Source organism: Lepisosteus oculatus, chromosome 26 (genome assembly GCF_040954835.1).
Source record: "Lepisosteus oculatus isolate fLepOcu1 chromosome 26, fLepOcu1.hap2, whole genome shotgun sequence".
Classification (NCBI taxonomy): domain Eukaryota; kingdom Metazoa; phylum Chordata; class Actinopteri; order Semionotiformes; family Lepisosteidae; genus Lepisosteus; species Lepisosteus oculatus.
Genome location: NC_090721.1, coordinates 748,420 through 766,173, shown reverse-complemented (window position 1 = coordinate 766,173; position 17,754 = coordinate 748,420). Strand labels below are relative to the sequence as shown.

Here is a 17,754-nt window from a genome sequence, read left to right as displayed (position 1 = left end):
TATGTTTACCTCTTTTGTTTCATCAAGAAGCACACTTTGAAATGATGTAGCAGGTATGGCACTGTATTTCCATTAAAAATCCATTACATTTGCATTGAAGGAAACTTTGTTCATTTGAATTTATCATCAGTAGACACTGCCCACTGGCCTGACAGAGATTGCTTCTATTAATGTGAGTCCTTGCAGGTAACTGAGAATCGAGGAGGTTCTGCAGACAAGAATGGAGATCAAACCGTAATGTCGGTCTCTCCGTCTTGTCTGGTATATAAGACAATGTCCAGAGAGATAAGAAGCTGAAGTTGAGAAGCGAGTAGCAGAATAATTAAATTCTTAAAGATCTGGTTAGGTTTTGTTCAATGAAGCACGGGCGCTGTGCTACAGCAGACGACAGAGGAGGACTGGGGAAGTAAAAGCTGATTACCAGAGAGTTCGTGGCTTACTGCCGTCTGGTTACAAGTGCTTCAGTAAGAAAATAAAAACATTAAAAGCTCTGTAGATTGCAGATCTGGGACTCTTATAGTGGCTCCCTTCCATTCAGCAGTAACCCATCGGAGGGGTGGCAGCAAGGCTGAGTGTACAGCTCACAGCCCAGGGAAGAGGTAGAATTTCTTCAGCAAAGTGGTCCTCTCCTTACTAGGCATTTGCATGGGGAAATCCTTGAAAGCATTTTGCACCTGTGAGGAAATATTGTGGGAAAGTTATTGCTGCCTAGCTAACTTCCTTTTTCTTTTTATATAAGCTGCGCTGAATTGGATTGTGGTACTTTTTAATGTTTTAATGTTTTTAGACGCCAGACAAGAGTCCACGTGGTCTCAGGATCGGTCGTGTTAGTAAAGCAGCGCAGACCCCTGGGCAGCGTCTGCCTGGATCAATCAAGGGCTTGAACAGATAACATCACGAAGGTAACAAAAGCACCTCCGGCTGCTCTTCACTGGTCAGTCAGACAGACGGGCTGCAGCACTCACCTTCCTGAACAGCTCGTCGATGTGGTCCTTGTGGGCGTTGGCATGGAATTGTTCGACTATGCGCTGGAAGAATATCGTCCCCAACACACAGTGCCTGTAGGACTTGTTGTCTGAGAGAAACAAGGCGACAGGGTCAAGACCCACAGCACATCAGAGAGCTAAACAGCCTCATCATCATCATCACCTGGCTCGATGCATCTCGATTTGCGGTCAGGTCACAGAGCCCACCTGCACTTCCCCAATCTCCCTGCATGAGCACCTGAGACGTAGCTCCAGGCAGGGACTTCCATACACAAGCCATGACTGCAGCCAGAGGCTTTAGAACAAACCCATAACTGGCTGGACACACCAAGTCTAAAAAAAGTCATGACTTTCATCATGAACAATTAAAGTTCACGAATTAATTTCACACTTAATTTGTCAAATACTGTAACTCAACTTAATCTGGAGCAGAGTAAAAATTGAGCTGGTTTGCCTCATTAGTAAACCTCTTCATGTGTTTTTACACATCAGGGCTTTTTACTGAGCCGATGCACACGGTCTCCAAGAAACAGCTCCCATCATACTATAGTCACACAAGAGGCCTGCAGTCTAGACTTCTCCCAGGGCAGTACTGTGCCTTTCTGGCCCTGATGAGACAAATCCTTGGCTCTTTGGCACTGCTGTCCTGACCTGGAGTGCTGGAGCACAGGCAGATGAAGTCTTTCTCCTTGTGCTCCTTCCTCAGGGCATCATCCTCGTACTCCATGGGATCCACAGGTACAGAGTCGCTCACAAAGGCATAGCCGCCCCCCTCTGCAATGACACACACCATGACCTTTGACCTCGCCCTTTCCCAAGAAAGGCTGGGTCGTGATGGAACTGGCACTGGTCTGTCTGGGGCTATTGTCATGCTGGTTGCAGCAGATGAACTGGTATTTACATGGTAGCTGGACACCTGTCTATTCTTTGCCATATACCATGGTGCGTTATTTGACTGGAGTCTTGTTCCACCTGGAGGCAATTATCCACCACTCACGCCTCAGGTGGTTCAAGACTACTTAATCTGTCAGAATTCAGGTTTTTTCTGTTGGTTTTGAACTTTGCTTGTCCCAGTTTATGACTCTGGACTGTGTTTGCCTGGACCACACTTGCCTTCACTGTGCCAGCCTGTCTCTGCTGCCTGCTGTGTGCTCACGCAGCTGCTTGCCCTGCCACCTGCCTGCCATTGGGATTATTTATACAGAGACCTGTTGCTGCTTTATCATCTCCAGCAGCAGCACATTACAGGCACTTCACAAGGTTCCTTCACAAGGTTCGTTTTCTCATGCTGCCGATCAGTTCTGAAAGAAAGGGGACTCAGCAGTTTTTTTTATGTTTTCATCCCAGCTGGTTTTTAAACTGTCCCAGCATCAGGGATGTCAAAGGAGCTCAGTTTTGAGAAAAGCAGGGCCCTAATTATAGATGCGCACAGAAAGACTTGGCAAAGCAGTAATCTATTACTGTTCCATTACGTTGCTGTAAAAAAGTACTTTATTGCTCAAACGTGTGACACACAGAGTATCAAGAGGACGTTGCCAGTGCAGTTAATCCACTGACTCTGTAGTTCGAAGACGTGCTCTACGCTATCAGCAGAATAACTGAACTCAGGAAGACAACATATCACAATAACCCCTGTGACCCTTAAATGGTTCTTTTTAGAGGGCTGATGATAATGAAAGGACACTGCAGTCACAGAGCTCTCTCTCCATCTCACCTCCTCGGCAGGCCTGGATGAGGATGACTTTGGGCTTGTTCCTCAGCCCGGGGCAGTTCTGGGTGTTGAGGATCTCAAAGATCTTGTCGTTCGGAAACACATCTTTGCTCTCCTCGTTTTGGTAGTGGACCCCACAGATCCCATCCCGGACCCCGTGGGACATGATCACCACGAAGGTGCTGTCCGACTCCTTGTGCTCCTCACGCTTGGCGAAGGCCCTCAGAGTCTTCTCCATGTCCTGCAAATACACCCCCAAGGCAGCACACTGCTTAGCGGACAAGCTCGCACAAACTGGAAGAGTCACACAGGGGCTGGACAACCAAAACCCAGCCAGCCTGCAGTGTGGACACACAGCGGTGATGGAGTACAGGCCACCAGGGCAGATAACACAGGTAAAGTGAAGAAGCACAAATATCATTATTGCACCAAATATTAGTATTATCAGTCAGTAAGGACTGCAATTACTTTTCATCATGATCACACACTGCTGGTAAATTACAATCCTTGCAGTAGTGCACAGTTCCCTGTTTGGAGCGTGTGATAGACCTGTGATGTTTCCATCAAGCAGCGAGATGGCCAAATTAAGTACAGACTCCCACACCACCACAGTTGGGAAGGAATTCAGGACGTCGCTTGTATTCCTAGTCTTTCTGTCAGATCAGGCCTGTTCTCATTTCCCTGGCTGTTGGTTGTGTCCTGGTTTGGGGGGTACCTCAGCAGAGAGGTTGTTGCTGGTTTCCGGGGTGTAGCCCAGGTCCTTCAGCAGTTTCTCCATGTTCTCCTCATCCTTGGACGCCCCTTTCCTCTCCATGTCTGGGCGATCGAACAGGATGTTGTTGATGATCAGGGCCAGGCGTTTCCGACCAGACTTCTCTTTTATCGGATAAACCTGTTGACATGGGACACCAAGTTCACAGAAAGGCAGGGTGGGATTGCTGAAAACACCAAAGCCTGGGAGACAGCCGGAGAATCCTGCCGTTTCACCCGGAATTTGACACCAGGCCCTACAGCCCCTTCGGCCTCTCCGGATGTGCCATCAGACAGCTGGGGCAATTCCGGACAGCGCTGCTAAAAATAGCATTTATAACTAGAAAATAAATCCCACCACACCTTCCTAACAATGTAACAATGTTAGATGTACGCTCTTGTGATTTGATAAGAGAGGGAAAAAAGGTAAAAATGTGCCTGATTTCTTTGAACCCTTCAAAACTAAGGTTCAGTGTCTGTTCTCTCTTAAATTCTGGGGCTTTACCACTACAGGGGCAAGACAAACACAGAAGTGATCAAACCGGTACAGTACCGAATCAGCTTCTTCCGCAAAGATGCGGGAGTAGAACTGTTGAGTGCAGGGGACGAGGACACCAGGGGGGTGCGTCTCCTGCTGGGATATGATGGGCACAGGGGCTGCAGATGAGAAAGCGATGATTAAAATGACAAGCCTGAGGCAGGACAGTGACTCTGGCCATATTCACAGCAGAGCTGAGGCAGAGATTCAGCAGAGAACTGCCAGGCGCCGGACCTGTTTGTAGGGGAGGCCTTCACAGCCTCAGGACTGAGGCTGGGCCGGAGTCTGGGACCGTCTACTTGTACACAGGACCTACACCTAGAAATCTCCACTTTCGGGCAGGCTGCTCAAACGCACTGTTTGGCCAGGAAAGTAAATATTCTTTTAAGACAAGGTTGAGCTCGTCTTGGAAGGCAGATATAAAGGTAAGCAAAGGGAAAGCCGTGGGCGGCCGGTGGCAGGAATTCATGTAGGAATCCGAGCTGTGCTGAGATGTTCCAAGGTGTGTGCAGAATCCAGTCTGGGCTCTCTACCTTCCAGAGAAGCAGCCTGTCTGCACTCACCGCCCTGCGCTGGCTGGGCGTCCAGCTCCAGCTGTCCGTGCAGGCTGCCGTCCCGCTCCTGCAGCCTGCTCAGCAGCTTCTCGCTGGCCCTGCTGCCCTTCTTCCGGACCATATCGACGAGGCAGCGCGCCTTGTCCCGGGTGCGAGACTGCCCCTCGGTCACCTCCTCCACCTCTCCATCGTTCAGCACCCCGTCCGAACTCAGGTCGTCCAGCAGGTCCCTGATGACCGCGTGGTTGAGCCCATCGACGAGCCGGGTCCGCACGCTCAACAGCTTCTTGTCTGCGCAGGGGGACAGAGAGAGCAGCGCACTCAGACCGGGCCGAGGCAGCAGACAGCGGCAGTGGGAGAGGGCTCACAGGTGCGACGGCCATCTTGGTGCCCTTTCCTGCCAGCACGGCTTCCCGAAGGCCTACAGCGTCGGTGAAAGGTGGGAATTCCTGCCACATTTAGAGCTCACAGTCAGCTTCCAGTCCTACGGCTGCTAAAAAGCAGTACAGGGTTTTCAGCTGGAAGCACATTACAGGTTTTTCAGTCTAGAATTAAGACAGAAAATAGCGTTTCCTATTCCACACAGATAGCACCCCGGGTCCAGAAGTGAACCCAGGCTGTTTCGCCTGACAGGTGAGCGCCCGCAGCTCTAATCTTGCATCAGAACTGGCGCTGTCCTGCTGGATATCTCTGCCGGCCGGGGAGCAGGAAGGGACAACTAGCAGCCACAACATGAAACAGCCAGACCACTTTTCTGGTAGATTATAGTGTAGGCCTCAGGCCGGCCCCCCACCGTCGGGGACTCGAACCCGGGCCCTCCGGCGTCACTCAACGGGGACCCAGCCAGCTGAGCTAAAGGGAAAACCCGCGTCACAGGGACGGGCGGTGACGTCACCGCGCTGGTAAGCCGGCTCGAACCACCCGCAGTGGTGTCCGTGTATGCGTTACAATCTGGAGAAAACTCTTTTATAGCAGATTCCGTTGGCTTTCATGTCCCGTGTCACTTCTGCACAACAGTGTGTAGAAGGCTCAGACCCCACGAGAAACACTGCTATTACACCTTTGAGCAAGGAGCGATTTGGATAAAAATCGTCAACCAAGTCAATGGAAACGGAAGGAGGTGCTTATTCCAGTGCACACGCAAAGCTCGCTTCTACCCCAAGCTCGTACCTTTGTAACATCTACGCGCGACGCTGAGGATAGTTTAATACATCCGTCCCAAATTGATTTAATTAATTTTTAACTGATACACTTAATTTTTCCTTGAACTATAAGAGGATTTAAATATCCTGAAGGACTTCGGTGGAACGCAGCTGCGGTCTTAAGCAGCGACCCAAAGTAGAAGGAAGTGACATAAATATTGATAACCATCAGCATTTTTTTAAGTTTGTACTTATAATTTTTCAGACATTTTTCGTCCTACCTTCTCTTAATACAGTCGACATACAGTAAACCCCGGCCCGGCAGCACTTCAGAAAACAAACGTACAATACAGATACGAATCTGAACGCCGCTTACCTGCCATTATTTAAAACAGCACTCTCGAAATGAAAGAGAAAATGACCGAAGAACCCCGCTACGTTATTTAAGAAGGCGCGAGTTTAGTGTTGAACTTAAACTTAAACAAAAAGGGCATGTTTAATCTTGCATTACAAAAAGTTTCCTTCTTGCACGCTTCGATACAACTTCAAAACTATCTAAAAATGATCTTCCCAACCAGCCCACTGAAATCGTGACCAGCGGGCAGGCACGTTTCCTGAACACGACCCCGTGACGTCATGCCCGTGGAAGTGCCGCTCACAGCAGTATCTGACCGAGCAGAGCCCGTTTCGAGGGCTTCACGACCCGACGTTGCCCCTCCACGCACTAACTTTTGCGTGGAAGTGAAACTGAAGATAGGGATGGGATACCACTGCTGGCTCAAAAATGCCTGCGCGATGTCTGTTCAGGATCAATTCATAACAAGGTGGCCACCCTGGTTTAGGGTTTAGGGTTTGAGAAACTGAGGAAGTTTGCACAAGATAATTCAATTAACTAGCCGTTGTCGCGCCCATTCATAAAATGATTTTAAAATCCCCAAAGTATTTGATTTAAAATTTTGCCTTAATGCAAAGCAGTAAGACGAAAAACCCATTCATATTTAATATTAGTCCACTAGGTGGCGACTCTGTTTCTACCTCAGAGAAAGGGGCGTTAGTCTCTGCCGGGTCCGATACTTTCAGTTTAAGAAGGAAAAAAATACTTCCTGAATTCAGCAGAAGGAAGAAGGGGAAATCACTTCGTTTTTCGTTAAAGAAAAGTTACTCAACCCGAATACCTCACGTCATCCTCTTCAATATAGCCGGGCGGCTGCAGATTTCACAGGAGCAGTAGTCTGAGAGATGGCAGGTAAGTCTTGTACAGTATAGACTGTACCTCATGTAGTAACAATAGGCATGAGCATACTAATTATTCCCATTAGTGAATACCAGTACTCTTTTTTTTTAAAATTAAGAGTTTAAACGTGTATACAGCACGTAGAATATTGAAATACTGTAACTTTTTATAAGAAATTAAAAGTTAAAATACGGACTTTCTGACCCCTCGGTTGTATAAGGTGACAGGTTCAAGCTGCACTATAGCAAAATACACGAATACTTTAATATTCTTGACTTCTGTTTACTCGTTTCCTTTAATTTAAATTGAAAGAGCGTGGATATATTGGATATTTTTAATAAATGTGCTTTTAAATGGACTTTTATACATATTCTTGAAAATAAAGTTTTATAATAGAATGTAAATGATTCTGTTTAAAGTATTCAAGAGGAATATTGTGCTTACCTGTGCCCTAGCCCTTTGTCCTGTGCTGGAAGGGGTGCAGAGCTGGTTTGAAACAGATTGTACTGCAGGAAAAGTCAGATCTCAGATCCTCTTGTGAAGCCAACCTGCCACTACGTCGATTCAGGGTCACTGGGGAGTAAGAGCCTGTTCCTGGAAGCACTGGGCACAAGGCAGGGTACACCCTGGCCAGGACGCACAAGACAGGGTACACCCTGGACGGGATGCACACACACACACAAACACACACTCACACTCACACCAGGGCCACTTTTCCCAGGAGCCAGTTAAACTACCAACATGTCTTTGGACTGTGGAAGGAAACTGGAGCACCCAGAGGAAACCCATGTGAACTCAGGGAGAACATACAGACTCCACACAGACAGCACCCCAGGTCCAAGATTGAAGCCAGCACTGCGAGGTGGCAATGCTGACATTGTGCCAGCCTGCCTTTAGTCATACAGCACATGAATAAGAAAAGGCACTCCTGTGTGGTGCAGATAGATAAGTTCACCTCGGCCTGGTCATGTCACTCCAGGTCCTCACTTACAATTTATTTCCCCACTTTGAACGGAGACAAAGGCAGCAGCATCTGTGAATTAACGGGATATGTGGGCCGTTTTTTGTTTTGGGGGTGGAGAGTGTGGACTCCTTCATCCTTCCCCCTCCAGGAATTGTGTAGCAGCGAAGAAATCCAGTTATAGGAAACTGTCTCTCACCAGACTGCAATGACTAAAGTGCCCTGCGAAACCCCAAACCTGAGCTGTCAGTGGGGCCCCAGGCCCAGAGATTTATAAAACATGGTGCCCTTAATGAAGCCTGGGTTTGTCAGGCCTGGAGCCCAAATACTTGAGCTCTTGACTTGAACCAGTAGCTGGATTGGAACCCTTGCAATACATTTTTACAACTCAAAAGATAGAGATCTTAAGTTTCTTATGAAATGCAGCCTCCTTTGTGATTAGTAAGTTTAATATAGTGATAGTAGCTCCCAGAGCCAATTTCCACCTGGAATTGTCTCCCCTTATGTCTGCAGCAGAACATAGCAGAGGCCTGGTTCTGTTCTTAAATTGAAGCTTAAAAGTTTAAATTAATCCTACTCTTAGATTAATTTGTGTAAAAGTGTGGGCAAGTACTGAAATAAGCTGATATTTTCAGCTTGTTGATGCTTTTGCTTGTCAGTAGTTTATGGATCTGAAAGTCTCACCCAGCTGGGACTTGAGAGGACCCACGGTAGGACCCTCCATCATGGGTAGGTAACCTGTTCCATACTCCCACAACTCTTTGTGTAAGAAGAGCCTCCAGGTCCTCTCTGCGGTTCTCTGGTTGTACTGGACCCTCCAGCATATGACCTTGTGTTCCAGATCAGATGGTGAAGGCTGCACGGGTCCAGCTCATTCAGAGGCTGAACCAGGCCGTGGTGAAGGACCTGCTGGATCTCCTCCAGGAGGAGGAGGTCTTGAACACCGGGGAGGTGGAGGAGGTGCTAGAGGGGAACAGCACCACCAAGGAAAAGTCGCGCTGCCTCCTGGACATGCTGATAAAGAAAGGACCCCGGGCCTGCCACACCTTCCTCTCCTTCCTGCATGGGTTAGACCAGGAGCTGTGCACCAGCCTGGAGCTCTGAGGCCGAGGTACAGCCACTCACATACAGAATCTCCCAGTCCAGGAGTGGCGGCCTTGCTCAGCTGCCGAGATCAGGCTGCAGGGGGCTCAGGCTGTCAGGCCTTTGCAATTGTCAGATCAGTTCAACCAAGCAAGTTACATCAGAGAGCTTGTGAAACAGGTGGGGTCAGCAACAGCAGTTGCTTTACTGTATATGGACGCGGCAGGAGTCCAGGTTTGAACCATCAGTCAGTAGCAGTTTGTCAGAAGGCAGACTGGAGAGCATCTCTGTACAGCAGCTACTGTAAAGCATGGTGGATCAATACCAATAAATAGCAGCAGGGAGAGATCCAGGTCCCAGGTCTTTCATCAAGGTCCTGGGGGTTGAACCTGTACAGCCTGTGTGGCTTCAGCAGGGCCCCTGCATGATAGACCCTGTTGGAGACAAATCTGCATCAGTTTGTAACCTGCCCTCGTCACGACTGTTCAATAAAGTGTCGGTGCACCTGCTACAGAAAGACTGATGTTCCAGATAGTAAATCCATCGTCTTTCTCACTGATTATTTTTGATGCTCAGGACATAGATGTTCTGAATAATGTCTGCTTTTTCCTGTTCTTTGTAATGACTTGTATTTTGTGCATAGTTGTGCCAGTGCCAGTAATGTGCAATTTTGTCTTGCAGATCCCAGAAACAGCTGGGGGTGGGGGGTGGTGGTCCCCCCCCACGCCCAGCACCTCTGTGTCCAGCTGCACCTCACGGCTGGGATGGCCTGCCCTCCTCACTCAGGACCTGATTCCTACACACCCTTCCCTCACAGCACGTCAAGGTGCCCATTTCCACCTTCAGCACAGTCCGGTCCACTGTCCCCCCCCCTTCAAGCACAGCGGACTCTGGGACGGGCGTCAGTTTGACCCTTACCTCACAGGTACCAGCCACCACGAGGTGCCTGAGCAGTCAGGGATTTCACATGCCAGTTTTCCAGCATTTGTTTTGTAATAAAATTCCAGTTTCCAGAGCAGACCACTCAAGGAGCTGTTTTTTTGTGTCTGTGTTGTTGTTTACTCTACACACCTGAAGAAGGCTTCACAGCCAAAACATTGTGTTTCTTTTCTTCTTTTGTTAGCAGGGAATACACCTTTACCTGTTCCTTTGTTTACTCTTTACCACTAAGCTAGTAAAGCTTACATTTGTAGTAAGGTCCACCTTTTAAAAGTTATTTCCAATGAAATTGCTGTTTTGCTTTTTTGGAAAGGTTTGTGATTGGAAGCACCTCGGGATCAGGGTATTTGCAGTTCCCCAGAAGTGGCAAAGATTTCATTTCGATAGTTTAATAATGCTCCCTGAAGGGCCCCAACCCCCCACCTATCGCAGCGTACGTTTCATACAACTGCAGCTACGGACTTGCGGTGACGATTTTAGTCTGTTATTTTATTTTCCTTCAGAGATTGTTCTTCAGTGCACAGTACTCACGAATCGCTGGTAGCCCGGCTGGCATAGGAGCTAGGAGTGCATGCAGTACCACCCCTGTTAAACTCCGTGCAAGGGAGCACGAATTGTTGACGCTGATGCGCTGCGCTGACAACACGAGGACCAGCGGTCCCTGCGCTGGAAACTGCGAGCAGGAGCCTCACGCAAGCGCCGAGGCCCGGAGGGGGCTGCGCCGTGGCGCTGTGTCGGGGGCCGCCGGGAGAGGAGATGCCGAAAGACACTGGGCATATTAATAATTGCCCACTTGAGCTGTCGCCAAGTCCCACCCCCTAGCCTGATGTCAGGATTATTCTCTCAATCCGCACATCCGAACGGGGAATCCCTTTGCTCGTTACCAGCGGATTCCGGCTCGTCGCAAGCGGAGTGCATGCAGCAGCATGGAGGAGGCGGAGGCGAGGCGGAGAGCCGAGCACGCCCGCTCCCTGCGGCTCCGGCTCCGGCTCCGGCTCCGGCTGCGGCTCGGCTGAGGAGGTTCGCAGCGGAGAAGCGAGCCCTGCCCCAGCCCAGAGTGATGGTGGTGCTTGCGGGCCGCGACGAGACTGACGAACCAGCCGATGCCATGTCGAGCTCGGACTCCGCCGACGAGGACTTCAGAAAACCAGCCTCCCCGATGCCCAGCCGGTACCTGGGCAAGCCACTCTGCACGTACAGCGGTCTGCAGGAGGTAAGGGCTGCTTTGCGTGTGGGATTAGTGTGCGTTTCTATTTGGCATGAGTGAGTTTGCATGTCGGCTTAGCTCCCTCAGGGATGCCTGTATCTGCAGGCGCTATCTCCCGCAGTTTTTCCACCGCCCCCCCTCTCTATGGATTTGTCTCTATGGGCAACCGGTGAAGTCTCTTCCTCCATCTCCAGTGATCTGATTGGCCGTTGATGTTCCGTGGAAAACTGGCTGCTGCTCTAATTGGCTGACAGGAGAATCTCGACCTTCTTAACCGACCCTGGACTGTGACTCCTGTATCATTAGGTTCTGTAGGGAAAATCTTATTACAAACTTAGTGGGTGGGGTCAGGGAGGCTTAATCATAACAGGCCTCTTATAGTGTACAGAATGTGCAAGGGCATCCAGTGAGACATCTGACTCAGCACAATCACCCTGCGCCGTGCAGCTGGAAGTGCTTGTTGCTGTCCTGGCCCTGCGATTGCATCACGACAGTGCTGGGATCAGAGCGAACGATGATCCAGCCTGCAGAAATCATTGCACTATGACAAAGCAACATTCTGAAAGAGCCGAGACAAAGCCCCCCCCAAAAAAACAGGAAAACGTTTAGAATTATATAGGACTGGAGGGGTATACAGAAAAGTTTAAGAAAATAAGTTTGATACACCTGATCCTGCTTGTGTCTGGGAGAGCCCAGCCTGCTTTCTCCAAGACCCTGTGCCAAAGTGGTCATTTCCAGAGAGCATCACCTCCCCTTACAGCAAGCAGGACAGACAGGGAGGATTAATCCCTGTCAATAATCAGAGGACAGTGCGCTCTTTCTGAAAGTACTGCACAGGACCACACAGACACCCAACTGCACTCGTAAGAACCTCAGAGCAGTTTTGCAAAAGACACAGCCAGTTACACCGGGTCAGTTTGACGAGTTAGGCTTAGCAGTTAAGGAATAATCCCCACTGGAGCCAGACAAAGCAGATCCACTGACCAGTTAAAGAAAACGTCAGTGCTGACATCAATAAAAGTAGTTTACACTTAAGATTTAACTTCCATAGGTTAAAGACTCGCTTCAGGGATTTACCAGCTCAGTTTACTAAAGTCACGATGGTAAACGTAGTCAGCAATTGCAGAGAAACCTTTGCTGTGTAATCACACTTTTAGGAGGTTCTGAACAGTTATTTTAAACTTATTGCTGACGGCAGTAATCTTTCAACTATAACTGCACTGCAGTGCGGCTGGATTAAGTCACTCGGGAACACGCGGTGAAGAACAGAATGTCATTTAATCCAGTTTTTACTAAATGTAGCGTACGTACAGGTATGGCCCCCAGTCTATTGAGAGAGCCAGCAGTGTGGCTCTGTGCACCTGGAGCAGGAGGCCTGTGGCTCGGGCCTGTCAGAGCCCTGCAGCAGGCTCCAGCAGGTCCTGTGAAATCCCTAACTGTCCACCTGTAGCTGTCAGGGCAGACGATCCTCCCGATGGGTGTATAGTGAAGTTCGGTGTAGCTGGGCTCTGACGATCCTCCCCTCTCGCCCGCCCTCTCCAGTTCCCAGAGGTCGTGCCCCTGAACGTGGGCGGCACCTACTTCACCACACGGCTGTCCACGCTGCGCCGCTACGACGACACCATGCTGGCGGCCATGTTCAGTGGGCGCCACCACATCCCCCGCGATGCCGAGGGGCGTTTCTTCATCGATCGCGACGGCGCCTACTTCGGGTGAGGCCCTTTCATGCCTTCACTGGCGTGTCCCTTTCCTCTCTGGCCTGCTGGGGATTCTGGGGCTTGTGGCTGAGGATTCTGGGGCTTGTGGCTGGAAGTTTCAGGGGGATTTCATACTGTAGGGGTTTGATTCCAGTATTTATAATAATGATTCCAGTACAAGTATTTCTGACTAGCTGAATAGAGAGAAATAAAATTGAATGGACCCGATGAACCAGCTGGCCTCCCCTCATCTGGGACTTTTCTGACTTCCTGATCTTGACCCAATTATTTCCTTAATTAATCAATCTTAATATGATTGTTAATCACCGATTGAATGACATTACATGGGGACTCTAGCCCTTTATTAAATAAGTAGTGGTCAGCATTGCTGGCTTGCAGTCCTGGGGCTCTGGGTTCAGTTCCTGATCTGGGTGCTGTCTGTGTGGAGTTCGCATGTTCTCTCTGTGTTCGCCTGGGTTTCCTCTGGGTGCTCTGGTTTCCTCCCACAGCCCAAGGATACGTTTGTAGGTTAATTGGTTGGTGGGTAGATTGTACCTGCTGTGACTGTGTGTCTGTCTGTGCTGTGGTGGACTGGTGTCCTGTCCAGGGTGTACCCCGCCTTCCGCCTGTTTCATACCGGGACAGGGCTGCAGAGGAGCCCTAGAGCCTGATTGGATGAGGTGGGGGGAGGAACAGAATGATTCTGCCTTTTTTTGTGTTCAAGAGCCCATGACAATTGCGCAGAACAATACCAGTGATTGATTGAGAAAACCTGTGTTGTGATTTTCAGCGATATCTTGAATTTCTTGCGGGCAGGAGAGCTGCCCCAGCGGGACCGCGTGAGGTCTGTGCACAGAGAGGCACAGTACTACTCCATCGGGCCCTTGCTGGAGAGCCTGGAGCAGGTCCAGCCCCTGACCGGGGAGACGGTTCGGCAGGCCTTCCTCGACCTGCTGCCCTACTACAAGGGTGAGCCGCCGGCCCGCTGGCCCAGAGCTGGAAACTGTAAAGACGAGGGCACAATCCCAAAAAACAGAACACAAAACCACATACAAGCCCTGCTGTGGTGAACTATTCAGTCGCAGCATTGTCTCTCTTAGAGGCACTATGTGACTTCAGAGTTTGAGATCTCCCCATTTCATCTCAACAAAAATGTGCTGCGCACTATTCCACGTCTGCTCTCTCTTCTTGTGTAATTACATGAATTAGTGCTAATTAACAATAAAAGGATACAGTAGAATCACAGAAGACACCACTGCTGCCTCAGGCCTGAGGCAGATGTACGCTGGTGCTGCTCACTGGCAGTGCAGGGAGTGATGGACTAAGAGTCTGACGACTCCTCTCGGCAGCAACACGCTTGGCGTTGTTCTCAAAACAGCTGACTCTTCGAAAAAACAGCCCTCACTGGTGGCTGAACTCGGCCATCACAGGTTCGAGATTACCCAGGGCAGGCAGGGATCAGCTCTCGGGGCAACAGCATCTCCTCTCCCAGGGTGCTGTTAGTGAGGAACGTGCTGTTTCCCAGTTCAGCTGGATTGACTGTCTTCCCTTCCTGTGATCCCCCCCTTGGCAGAGAACCTGGAGCGCATCGTGGAGATCGCCAAGCTGCGGGCCATGCAGCGGAAGGCGCGCTTCGCCAAGCTGAAGATCTGCGTGTACAAGGAGGAGATGCCCGTCACGCCCTACGAGCGGCCGCTCTTCAACTCGCTGCGCTTCGAGCGGAGCGAGAGCGAGGCCAAGCTGTTCGAGCACCACTGCGAGGTGGACGTGTCCTTCGGGCCCTGGGAGGCCGTGGCCGACGTGTACGACCTGCTGCACTGCATCGTGAGCGACCTGGCGCAGCGCGGCATCACGGCCGAGCACCAGTGCATCGGCGTGTGCGACAAGCACCTCATCAACCACTACTACTGCAAGAGGCCCATCTACGAGTTCAAGATCACCTGGTGGTGAAGCCGGCCCGCCTCTCGAGTCCCGGCTCCCGGCCGACAGTGGGTGGGCAGGCGTGACTGCAGCCAGCGCCCTGCTGCCTCGGTGCCATCTGTAGAGGCTGGCTGGGGAAGGGTTGACCTCTCCAAGTGCTGCACGTTTAAAGCTTTGCAAGGCGACTGAACTCATCTGCAGAAGCCACAGGGCGTCCAAGGACACGACACAGCAGCGGTCAGGCAGTGTGTAATGGGACTCGGCGCTAAGACTGAACTCTGAGTCTTCTATTTCTCTGTCTGTAATTTATCTGTTTGGGGGGGGTGCGGCCTCCACACATTGTAGCTTTTAAGAAATTCTTATTTATTTATTTATTGCTTTTTGGCTCTGTTCTCTTGAATTATGAGCATTTGTGAAGACACCCGGGCCTGAGCTCATAAACTGTAAAAAGGTATTAGATATTGCAGAACAGAAGCCTGCAGCACTGTCCTTCCTTAATGCCATGGTCCTCTCTCCTTTTTTCCTATCAGTAGAGCATCATTCTGTAAAGCTGTAAAGCTAACCTGTGAAGAGTTGTGCTTATATTAGCTGGATGCAAAAAGGCAACTGATCCAAATGTTCTCATAGGTTATATTTTTGGTAAGTTGTTCTCTTGTGCTTTTTACACAGACCTTTATTTGTTGATGTTTGTAGAAGCAAAGTGGAAAGAACTGATCTCCTGGCATACCCTTGCCATCCATCTCCACCAATCAGAACCAACGACTTATATGCAACTAGCCAATCGGCTGCTCCGGGAGGGTGGTCAGGAGCCAATGTGAAGTTTGGTTCTGGTTGTTGAAGACCTCCTGAGCAGCAGGAGGCAGTATTTCCTCTAAGGCTCACTGTGATCATGTGATTATCTCACACATCTGATCCGAAATCCCATCCTGACCGCGAGTAAGGAGAGGGAACTCTGTCATGTCATACAAATGGTGGTTTTGTTAGTTGTTTATGTTGTAATTTGATTGACTTTTTAATGTAAGTGTTTATTTAAGTCTGTAGTCACTGCAAGGATAAAGGCGAAACAGATAAGAATGAATGGAACTCGGAATGGATAAGAAACACCAAGGGACACAAAGAGAAGGGATTCCTGAGATGAGGATAAAATGAGAGATTTTAGAACTGAGTAAAGTGTGTGGGCAGCAGCCTTCTCTCGAAGCAATACTAGGCTAACAGAACCTACTGCACTCTTGCTGTTTTAACCATTTACTGCTTAAATTGTGCTTTCATTCATAAGAAGCAGCTACAGGAGCCCCCAGATAGGAGGCACCAATAGAAGTGAATGTGACCTAGGAGCCTCAGTAATGCTGAACTGCTTCTGCAGCAGAATCCTGATCCCAGTAATGTCCCTCATGTCAGAGTACAGTCTGGGAAAACTGGGAAACTAGGAAACGTCATTTCCTCCCCTTACTTGGAAGAAAACGTGGGATAAAATATAAATTTCAAAATAATTCATTAAAAATATAAGAAATAGGCTGGGTTTAAGCAGTCTGGTGTTGTCAATAGTAGCTCTTGCAGGGAGGACACCCCCTGGTGCCTGCTGAATCTCGGGCTTAAACAGCTCAACCCTGCAGTGAAGGTTCTAGTTTTCCAAGCAGAGCTGAAGAGGAAAAACCCAGTTCAGCCCAGCAGGTCCCCAGTCCTGGTCCTGGGCTCAGACCGCTGCACTGTCTTTCACCAAGAGGAGATGCCATGTGGGTGGTGCAGTGATCAGCACTGGGGCCCTGGGTTCAATTCTGGACCTGGGGTACTGTCTGTGTGGAGTTTGCATGTTCTCCCTGGGTTTGTGTGGGTTCCTGTGGGCGATCTGGTTTCCTCCCACACTCCAAAGACATGCTGGATGGTTAACTGGCTTCTGGGGAAACGGTTGTGTGTGTCCTGTGTTGGACAGCTGTCCTGTCCTGGGTGTGTGAGTGTGTGTCCTGTGATGGACAGGTGTCCTGTCCAGGGTGTGTGCGTGTGTGTGTGTCCTGTGATGGTCGGGTGTCCTGCCCAGGGTGTGTGAGTGTGTGTGTGTCCTACAATGGACAGCTGTCCTGTCCAGGGTGTAACCTGCCTTGTGCCCATTGCTTGCTGGGATAGGCTCCAGCTCCCCTGTGACCCTGAATTGTAAGATGTGGAAAGAAAGTGGATGGAATGGAGATGGGATGCATAATTTTCTACAAAACCTATTATTTCTAAGATTGTATCCTGTTCATGAATAGTATGTACATGTAGTTCTTATGAGACCCCTCTCATTTGCAGCCTCTCTCTAAATTTTGAAATGTGCAAAGTTTACTCATGGGATCCTCCTGGTCCTAACCTTTCTCAAGCTCTTACATGCCTCCATATGTCAGTTTGCAGCCAATAAAAATATTTATTTGCAAATTTCCTAAACCAGCATTTGTGGTTGTGCACAAATATGAATAACCTCTAAAAACTCATTTCCATCCGAGCTGCGCAGCTCCTGGATGGAGTGTCCTGGAGTGTCAGAATGTTTCTGGTTTTGTTGGACTCATTGAAGCCTTTCCTTGTTCATCAGAAGCTGGAGATCGAAGGAGACCTATGAGACCTGGTGGACAGCAGCCCTTGTGGACCGGAGCTGAACGTCTTATTCAGAGCAGCGATGCCCAACTCCAGTTCAAGGGCTACTGGTTTTCTCCTCAGCTCAGCTCTTAATGCTCCATTTGAACTAATTATCAGCTTAATTGGAGCTTGTTGATAGCTCTTCCCCTCTTCCATCACGGATTAAAAAGATCAGTAAAAACCTCCTGGGTGGAGGAGTTTGAAGGGTTTTTTTCCTTGCAAGGTGTAGTCAGACAAGATGTATCTATCAAGTCGTTTATAAAAGCTCTTTGCGCTTGACCTCAGAATGAACGATCTGCGCTCCGTTCTTGCGTTTTCTGGGATTTAGGCCTATTGTGTAAGCACCGGCGGGCCAGCACTGCACACGTGGTGCCCGATGACACAAACATGCCCGCGCCACGCGGAGGCGCACGCGGCTGCCGGGGCTC

General features: G+C 49.6%; 3 protein-coding genes across 4 annotated transcripts; 2 read left to right on the top strand and 1 right to left on the bottom strand.

Annotated features, from left to right (window-relative positions):
• Window positions 1-42: 42 nt before the first annotated feature.
• Window positions 43-6,382, bottom strand: LOC102696999 (caspase a). Its single transcript, XM_015367568.2, has 8 exons — window positions 6,058-6,382; window positions 4,549-4,830; window positions 4,001-4,104; window positions 3,413-3,589; window positions 2,701-2,938; window positions 1,638-1,760; window positions 966-1,075; window positions 43-674 (listed from the first exon to the last, which is right to left on the bottom strand). The coding sequence occupies exons 1-8, from the start codon at window positions 6,062-6,064 to the stop codon at window positions 582-584; spliced, it is 1,134 nt and encodes a 377-aa protein (XP_015223054.2). The 5' UTR covers window positions 6,065-6,382; the 3' UTR covers window positions 43-581.
• A 363-nt stretch (window positions 6,383-6,745) lies between these two features.
• LOC102696802 (caspase recruitment domain-containing protein 18-like) lies at window positions 6,746-9,974 on the top strand. The gene is made up of 3 exons (XM_015367571.2): window positions 6,746-6,927; window positions 8,718-8,987; window positions 9,641-9,974. Exons 1-2 carry the CDS (start codon window positions 6,921-6,923, stop codon window positions 8,978-8,980), a joined length of 270 nt encoding a protein of 89 aa, XP_015223057.1. The 5' UTR covers window positions 6,746-6,920; the 3' UTR covers window positions 8,981-8,987; window positions 9,641-9,974.
• Window positions 9,975-10,058: 84 nt separating this feature from the next.
• kctd7 (potassium channel tetramerization domain containing 7) lies at window positions 10,059-17,131 on the top strand. 2 transcript variants are annotated; one of them, XM_015367567.2, is made up of 5 exons: window positions 10,059-11,111; window positions 12,648-12,817; window positions 13,619-13,771; window positions 14,376-16,696; window positions 16,793-17,131. In XM_015367567.2, the coding sequence occupies exons 1-4, from the start codon at window positions 10,725-10,727 to the stop codon at window positions 14,806-14,808; spliced, it is 1,143 nt and encodes a 380-aa protein (XP_015223053.2). In that variant the 5' UTR covers window positions 10,059-10,724; the 3' UTR covers window positions 14,809-16,696; window positions 16,793-17,131. The 2 variants fall into 2 exon arrangements, with proteins under 2 accessions (XP_015223053.2, XP_006640868.2); XM_006640805.3 differs by having other exon boundaries at window positions 13,593-13,771.
• The last annotated feature ends 623 nt before the right edge of the window (window positions 17,132-17,754 follow it).